Source organism: Xiphophorus hellerii, chromosome 3, assembly GCF_003331165.1.
Source record: "Xiphophorus hellerii strain 12219 chromosome 3, Xiphophorus_hellerii-4.1, whole genome shotgun sequence".
Lineage (NCBI taxonomy): Eukaryota > Metazoa > Chordata > Actinopteri > Cyprinodontiformes > Poeciliidae > Xiphophorus > Xiphophorus hellerii.
In genome coordinates this window covers 12,551,840-12,560,841 of record NC_045674.1, presented here as the reverse complement: position 1 = coordinate 12,560,841, position 9,002 = coordinate 12,551,840, and the positions used below count along the sequence as shown (strand labels likewise).

Sequence of the window (9,002 nt, the reverse complement as noted above, 5' to 3'; positions counted from 1 at the left end):
ACTATTTTCTGGCATTCTCCCTGCATTCAGAAGCAAATAGGCAACTGGATGAGGCAAGGGAAGAAAATGCACATAATGTATGCTCCATCTGGAGACACTGACGGCATTAAATCCGACTTCCAAAATCAGTAAAATTGATCTGGTAGTGAGATTCTTTTTCCCATACTGAAGAGGGCTTGAGTGAAATTGTCCCCATTTCCCCCCAGTTGGACACGGAAATGTCCACCATCTGTTTCCTATAAAGTAGGCGATACGAGATGATTTGTTATGGCTGACCCAGAAAACAGCTGTAATAAATATTTCTGGACACCAGCTGGCAAAATTTTAGTCAGTCTCCTGTTCTCATTTCCACTCCCTGGTCTGCAACATCGTCGCTCCTCCCTACCCAGATCCCCGTCTCCTCCCCCAGTCTGTCCTTTGCAGCCAATCGGCGCTGTGGAGCCGCTGCATGTGGCCCCCACCTCCCCTGGAAACGCTCCAGCCTTATAAATCCATTGTCCAGCGCGAGCACTTAAGGCACCAGTCGGCTCCTCGTGCTGAAATCGCAACCTCTCCTCGCTCTTTATCTTAGAAAACTTTCACTTCCACAATGAGGGAAATTGTGCACATCCAGGCCGGCCAGTGCGGTAACCAGATCGGTGCCAAGGTAGGAGAACACAGTATTTCCTCTAAAACCAACTCTCCTCTTATTTAATGTATTCAGTTTTAGCTCATACAAAGACCTTTTTATGTCAATTGGGAATACAACCATTTATTTTCAGTGCATATATTATGAGTTTATTCTCTTTAAGCTACACCAGCAGATCTTTATTCGTGGTTTTCCAGCTGAATCTTGTGCACTGCGGTAACTGGTGGGAGGGCGTGTGCATTGATATAACGGTATACCGGGAGTCTTGATGTCTCGACGGGGGGTTTTCCCCCCACACAACACCGGGCGTGTCCGCCTTCCCCACACTTTAGATTCAGCTTATCCTCAGACATTGTTGAAGAAGGGAAGAAAGAGGGTAAAGTCTGTTCTCTAGTTGTCACAGCCCCCCTCAGTCAGACCAGTCTGCTTTCCTTTGTCTCCCACAGGCAGATATGACCGGTATTTCAGACAATGAGTGGGAGTCTGGAGGAGAGGCCTAGTACTTCTCCTCTTCCTCCCTATTTGGATCAATAGCTCTTATTGATTAGATTTTTTTTAAATTCCCCAGGCTGTGTAGAGGCAGACTGCAGTTCAAGTGATCTAAAAAGGGATCTGGTGGAAGGGTGTGGCATGAATAATTGGCTGAGGAATAAGGGAATTTCTCATTTTTACTGTTATTGTCTAAAAGCCTCTATCGTAATGAACCTGTGCAGTAGTTGTTGATAATTTACACACATATTTTGATGTATTTGACCTAATTATCTATTCACAAGTGGTGGGATGTCAGCACAGTCTGAATGGGAACCAATAAATCAATTCATCATCTACCCAGTCTTTCACTAACAATTGTATTCTGCAACAAAAGAGCTTACTGGCCTGTTATTATGGCTGTCTTATTGTTTCTTTATGTTACAGCTGATCATTTCATATGTTTACTTCTAATCTTCAAGATTGCACTACAGCAATAGGCTGGATTTTAAAGGATGCATCATTATAGTCATGATGCAGTACTGGCAGAGGTGCTTATGTCCTGGAGAGCCAGACCCTCCTTTGTAATCGATGTCTTTCCTTCTATAACCAAATTAAGAGAAGGGTGGGGGAAGACTGGAGGAAACAGCTGATGCACAGTGGATGCAGAGGCAATTGCTTTAATCTGCATCTGCTTGCATTGTCTCTGTAGAATGCTTATGACTAATGCACACAGCTTAAAATCAGTATTCATCTTTTTCTTATACTTGTTGCTGTAAATAAGGTTGGACAGATAAGCAAGTAGATGTTTATTCACCTGAATTCATTATTTTTGCTCCGTGTTTGACTAAGCTGATAAAACTACTACTGCTGCCCTTTCAGATAAGATCTCTATTTGTTTCCACCCCCTTGGGATCCATTGACTCAGAAGTCCAGCTTATGTGATTGACAGAAATGCTGAATGCATACATTGCAGGGATCTGGGTCAGGGTGTGGCATTTCTTTCTGCTTATTGTCCTCATTCTTTCACTGTGATTCTTCATCTTTGCTGATAGCCATCTATTGTGTCACCATCAGCCTTGCGTCAGTTCTCTCATCTCTGTTTCTGTTTTGTTTTGTGCAGATCTTTTGTTCTTCTCGACCTTATTGAGCCTCTTTTTGCTCCTGAAGGCATTACTGATTGCTATGCATTGATTTAAATGTCATGATTTGCATTCCACCGCTGACTCCCAAAGTGACTGGTTGCCCATAATACGACTCATCCATATAAAGGAAATCATAATTTTGATGAATACATTTTAAAATAATAAAACATGAATAACTTAAAAGTGAAATAAATGTTTGAAAATTTGGTCAAAGCCAGTAATCGCCTGCATAATCACACTGGATTTTTGAATGGGTTTGTTTTTAAAGATCTTGAATGCGGTCTTTTTAAAAAGGGTGAACAAGACTTGAATACAGACGGTCACTGTCCTCCTGTGTTGAGCGACTGGGTGCAAATGAAGTTTATTCGCAGTACGGCGTGCAGAGTGCTCAGTGGCTCCTTTGTGCTGCTCCTCCATCATATTTTACATGTGTAAGAGCTGCGTTCTGCAGTGTCATCAGCTGGCGGCTGTGGAAATATTAACAACTGCGTTGCAGGAAATGCTTTTGATATGACACGCTTAAAAGGGGGGGAAATTTTGGCCTAACCATCAGCCTGCAAAAAAATGCAATACCACTGCTGTTTTAGCCATTTAAATGCCCCAGTTTCATAAACCACATTGATATATTAAGTGTTTTTTTTAATTGAAAGTAACAGTCATGTGATCACTTCCATTTTGTGTCTGCAGTTCTGGGAAGTGATCAGCGACGAGCACGGCATTGATCCCACAGGCACTTACCATGGAGACAGTGACCTGCAGCTGGACAGGATCAGCGTCTACTACAATGAAGCCACAGGTAAACTTCTCTCTTAAAAACTATTTAATTAAACATTTTATAGATCATTTTCTCTGGTAATGTCAGAAGTTTATAACAACTTTTATTCTTTTTTTCATTCAATATTGAGCTGGTCTGTTTATTTTGCCCTTCCTCTTTCTCTTCCATTGTCTTCTTTTCTTTCTTGTGAAGGAGGTAAATATGTGCCGAGAGCCATTCTCGTGGATCTGGAGCCTGGAACTATGGACTCTGTGAGGTCTGGGCCCTTTGGACAAATCTTCAGACCTGACAATTTTGTATTTGGTGAGTAGAAACTTAATAAATCGTACTATTTTATGAATAAATACTAAAGCATTAAGAAAAAACACCTCAATTTCTATCTTCTCCACAGGCCAAAGCGGTGCTGGAAACAACTGGGCCAAAGGTCACTACACAGAAGGAGCCGAGTTGGTGGACTCTGTTCTGGATGTGGTCCGCAAGGAGTCAGAAAGCTGCGACTGCCTGCAGGGCTTCCAGCTTACCCACTCTCTTGGTGGGGGAACAGGATCTGGAATGGGAACCCTGTTGATCAGCAAGATTCGTGAGGAGTACCCCGATCGGATCATGAACACCTTCAGTGTGGTGCCTTCCCCGAAGGTAACTGATCCTTGTGATGGCACATGATTTGCTTGGGATTTAAATTTAGTTTGATTAGCCGTAGGTTCCCTATTCTGAGATCATAAGACTGAATAAAAGTTGTTTATCTGCAGGTTTCAGACACAGTGGTTGAGCCATACAATGCTACCCTGTCAGTCCACCAGCTGGTAGAGAACACAGACGAAACTTACTGCATTGACAACGAGGCCCTGTATGACATCTGCTTCCGCACCCTGAAACTGACCACACCCACCTACGGTGACCTTAACCACCTGGTGTCCGCCACCATGAGCGGCGTCACCACCTGCCTGCGATTCCCCGGCCAGCTCAATGCTGATCTCCGCAAACTGGCCGTCAACATGGTGCCTTTCCCTCGTCTGCACTTCTTCATGCCTGGTTTTGCTCCCCTCACCAGCAGGGGCAGCCAGCAGTACCGTGCCCTGACGGTTCCAGAGCTCACCCAGCAGGTGTTCGACGCAAAGAACATGATGGCTGCTTGCGACCCACGCCACGGCCGCTACCTAACAGTGGCCGCCGTGTTCCGCGGTCGCATGTCCATGAAAGAAGTGGACGAACAGATGCTAAATGTGCAAAACAAGAACAGCAGCTACTTCGTCGAGTGGATCCCCAATAATGTGAAAACCGCCGTCTGTGATATCCCACCACGTGGTCTTAAGATGGCCGTGACCTTCATTGGCAACAGCACTGCCATCCAGGAGCTATTCAAGCGCATCTCTGAGCAGTTTACAGCCATGTTCCGGCGCAAGGCCTTCCTCCACTGGTACACAGGTGAAGGTATGGATGAGATGGAGTTCACCGAGGCAGAGAGCAACATGAACGACTTGGTGTCAGAGTACCAGCAGTACCAGGATGCCACTGCTGAGGAGGAGGGTGAGTTTGAGGAGGAGGCCGAAGAGGATGCCTGAAGATGTGAAGTCAAGAAGTCATTGCCAAAATGAAACTATGAAAGGAACAAACTACAAGTAACCAACACCCCAGATAGACTCAATAGCATTACTAGTAAAACTTAACTGTGTTCAAACTTTAGGTTGCAGTAGAAATCCCCTGTCATTCAGTACCAATAAAGTTGACAAACTAAGCTGCCTGGTTCTTGTGGTCTTTTTCCGCTTACAGGTATTAAATGACATGGAGATTGGTAGAGACTAGAAAATGTACTAGACAAAAATCAACATCACCTGATGGTTATACATGAATATAGTCAATATATGAGCAAGATTAATTTCAGACCCACAGGCTGATCCTCCTTATGCCACACCTCACCAATGCAGTGCAAGACAGTGCATCCAAAGAATATTCACAGTTCTTCACTTTATCCCCATTTTGTTACGGACTTATTCCAAATTGGATTAATCCATTTCCTCAAAATTCTGCACACAACTACCCCATTACGAGAATGTGGAAAATTTATTAAAAATAGAAAACCAAGAAAACACATTTACATAACTATTCAGTCTTACTCGTGACGCTCAAATTGAGCCGTATCCACTGATTGGTCATCTGAGATGTTTCTACATCTTAAATGGGATGAACTTTATTTGGAAAGACACGACTGTCTTTACAAGGGCCTATAGTTCATCGTGCAGGTCAGAGGTCAAACAAAAATGTGTGAATTCTGTCCTTCAAAACAGGATTGAAAAATTTATGCTGCTTTCAAGAATGAGACTATTGGCCTCCATAATTTGAATATAGAATAAGTTTGGCACCACAAGGACTCTCCCCTAGAGCTCTCCGGCCATCTAATCTGAGCAGTCAGAGGGTCTTAGTCGGCGAGGTGACCAAGAACCCAACAGTCACTCTGTCAGAGCTCCAGCTTTCCAGGGGGACAGGAAAACATTCCTGAAAGACAACCATCTCTGACGCAATCAATCAATCAATCAATCAATCAATCAATCAATCAATCAGGCCTGTATGGTAGAGTGTCTGGACAAAAGCCACTCCTTAAGGCACATTGCAGCCCCTCTAGAGTTTACCAAAAGACACTTGGAGGACTCTGACCTTGAGATACAAAACTCTGGTTTGATGAGACAAAGATTGAACTCTGTGCTGCGAATGCCAGACGTCATGTTTGGAGGAAACCATGCGCGGCTCATCACCAGGCCAATACCATCCCCAAAGTGGTGGCAGCATCAAGCTATGGAGATGTTTTGCAGCAGCAGGGACTCTTAGACTAGTCAGGATACTGGGAAAGATGTATGCAGTAATGCAACCTGCTCCAGAGTACCGTACCTTTATTTTCCAGCATGGCAATGACCCAAAGGACATGGTCAAGATCTCAAAGGCTTCAGAATCACTCTGTGAATGTCCTGGAGTGGCCAAGCCAGAGTCTAGACTTGAATCTGATTGAACATTTCTGGAAAGATCATAAAATGGCTGTGCACAAACATCTCAACAAAGTATTAGGCAGTGTTGTATAAAGTACTGAAATCTCAGAGTCAAGTAAAAGTACAAGTACCTCTCCAAAATATGACTTTGGTAAAAGTCGAAGTCACTGACTGAAATGTTACTTGAGTAAAAGTCTTAAAGTATTTGAAACTTCTTGTACTTAAGTATGGAAATTACTGTAAAAATGGATGTACTCAAGTAATGTAATGAAAAGTACAAGTAAAAAGTAAAACAAAGCAAATGCAGTTTGAATGACATTTTTTATATTTTGGTAAACTTGTCAAATACACTTAAAATAATGTACCCAACCAAGTGCAGGCAAAATTAAACCTGCTAATAGATATACCTGCAGGCATCATTTAGTTAAGAAAATTAGGTGCTTTACCTATAGCACAAGGTTAACTTAACCTGCTTTACAACTGAACCAGCTTCTTAGTATACCCTCCAGGACAGAAAATACTAAGTTTTTGTAAGCCTTAAGTTTTCCCTTCAAGTAAGGTCAGTGCTGAAAATGAGAAAAATAAATAGTACAGAAAATGCGGCCAACATGAAGAAAAAGAGCTGTTACGATTACTCTACTTCACAAATCAGTGAATCAGTCAATGCTACAGTCAGTAGGTGGTGAACACAACTGGTCATTATGCAAAAGAAAAAAAGAATTGGGAGGGAAATGCAGCTTATTGGCATCTGTAAACCTGGTTTTGAACTTGCATGCCTTTCCTATATTCGTTAAATTTAGTCTAAATTGCTATTGCTATGGCTTCTGTCCCCCCTTGAACAGAGGAGTCTAGGTAGCCTGCTACAGTCAACATTAGGCCTAAGCTAAATACACCACGTGTGGAACTGAAACAATGCCAAACAAAGTTCATTTATGGTCAAGATTTCACAATAGTGCCTAGTGACCAAGCTATAGTTACTGAAACAGGAGGATTATAACCATTTCATAAGACGTTACCTCGATGTGTTTCTTCAAGTTGAACGGGGAGTTTTTGTAAGATAGAATTTCCATGTGGCTGCTACTGATTGCGAGACTTGCTTTGTGTTTAATGGGAGAAGCGAAACAGGTGTATCCTAATTAAAAGTAAAGAAATCAAGAAATGGCAAAAAATGTGGAATGAAGATAAGAAAGGAAGAAGATTATATGAAGTACAAAAGTCAGTTTGAATTCGAAGCATTAATGAACGAAACAGAAGAGAAGAAATAATAATTAGTAGATTAAGAGTAGGTCATACCTACTTAAATGACATGCTTTATAAAATAGGGAGGAAAAATAATGATAAATGTGAGAGATGTGGAGAGAAAGAAAATGTAGAACACATATTGATGAACTGTAAGTCAAATGAACTCGAAAGGGAAGAATTAAAGAGAATAGTTAGAAATATGGGGCATGAATGGAATCTTAAAGGTATATTAGGAAATGAAGGAAACATAACAGATATTCACAAATTAAGGAAAGCATTGTTTATTTATCTTAAGAATACAAAATTAAAAAGTAGAATTTAATAGATATGAAGTAATGCTTCTACACACTCATGTACAGTAGGTGGCGGTATGCACCTTAAAGTTGCTTGTGATCCGCCATAATAGAAAAGAAGAAGAAGAAGAAGTATCCTATTGGTGGTGATGAACAAGCCCAGGCAAGCAGGCTACGGACTTTGTTCGGTAGCCTACTTGCTACTTGCTAATCAGTAGGTGGGGTCAAAACACTTGCGTTTCTCTCTCTCGCTTTTTTGTAACGAGTAACTAAACCACACATTGAAAATGTATCGGAGTAAAAGTACGCAATTAAGTTCGGAAATATAGTGAAGTAAAAGTGAAAGTCATCAAAAATTTTCATACTCCAGGAAAGTATGAAGTACTCCAAAATATACTTAAGTAAAGTAGTGAAGTATTTTTACTTCGTTACTATACAACACTGGTATTAGGTAAAAGCTATGAATACCCACCTTTCTATTTTTAATAAATTTGCAAAAATCTCAGAAACTTTTTTCCACATTGTCATAATAAAGTATTTGTGTTTAGAATTTTAAGGAAGGGGATTATTCAAACACAATTTGTAAGAAGGCTGCAACATATCAAAAGGTGAAAAAGGAGAAGTGCTGTGAATACTTTCGAGATTCCCTGAAAATTCATAGGGGGCAGGGGTGCACAATATTAGAAACATGTAATATGTGACACCATTGTTGACTGCCTTAATAACATTACTTGTGATGAACAAAAAATTATTTGAGTATATGTTTCTGTTTGTGTCCATAACATAGACACCAGGGAATCACTCAGACATATTTTTATCTCAGCAGTAAGGTGTTGCTGAAAAAAATTGCTTCTGGCCAATAGCTACTGTTTTAGCAATAGACCAGTAATTTCTTAATGGTTTGATCATAACCTTTTCAAAAATTGTTTATATAGCTTTAAACAGGAGATCCCACAAGGAGAATGTGAAATCATTGTACTTAAATAGTAACCTTACTTTTATTGCAATCCAAAGCACACTACATATACATACTTTTCAGCAAGACATTTCTGTCTAACAAATAATTGTCAAATTGGTCTTATTGTAACTTACCAAAAAGCTGAATGGTGATTTTTTTTTAAATAAACTGTAAACCACAATCTTTAAAAGTTCCAATAGCAAACAATTGAAATTCATCATCCTGGGTGTAATCAATCATAATATATGAGCTTTACTTTCTCACGCGAATTACTGAGCTAAAATAACTTTATGGAGATGTATGTTCTCTTTTTCTTCCATCATTTCCATTGCTCTCTCTCTTTGCCTGGCGCGAAAATAAATGGACGAATGAATCCATTAAGGAACTATTGGTCCAATCAGAAACGCTTCCGGAAAAAACTATCCAATGAAAGAGAGAGTACGTCATAAGTGACACTTGTATTGGCCAATAGCTCTTTGCTCAAGAACCTATTGTGGGCGTGGTTGGGTCAGTAT

At 40.8% G+C, this 9,002-nt stretch overlaps 1 protein-coding gene across 1 annotated transcript; it reads left to right on the top strand.

Moving 5' to 3' along the window:
- Positions 1 to 483: 483 nt before the first annotated feature.
- Positions 484 to 4,751, top strand: tubb5 (tubulin, beta 5). The gene is made up of 5 exons (XM_032558906.1): positions 484 to 646; positions 2,929 to 3,037; positions 3,209 to 3,319; positions 3,408 to 3,652; positions 3,766 to 4,751. The coding sequence occupies exons 1-5, from the start codon at positions 590 to 592 to the stop codon at positions 4,576 to 4,578; spliced, it is 1,335 nt and encodes a 444-aa protein (XP_032414797.1). The 5' UTR covers positions 484 to 589; the 3' UTR covers positions 4,579 to 4,751.
- The last annotated feature ends 4,251 nt before the right edge of the window (positions 4,752 to 9,002 follow it).

What these genes read in the sequence shown, in the direction of transcription:
- tubb5 (XM_032558906.1), top strand. Translation starts at nt 590, where the DNA reads ATGAGGGAAATTGTGCACATCCAGGCCGGCCAGTGCGGTAACCAGATC. An exon ending in GTAACCAGATCGGTGCCAAG is followed by an intron (nt 647 to 2,928) that starts GTAGGAGAACAC and finishes TTGTGTCTGCAG; the next exon opens with TTCTGGGAAGTGATCAGCGA. An exon ending in GTGTGGTGCCTTCCCCGAAG is followed by an intron (nt 3,653 to 3,765) that starts GTAACTGATCCT and finishes GTTTATCTGCAG; the next exon opens with GTTTCAGACACAGTGGTTGA.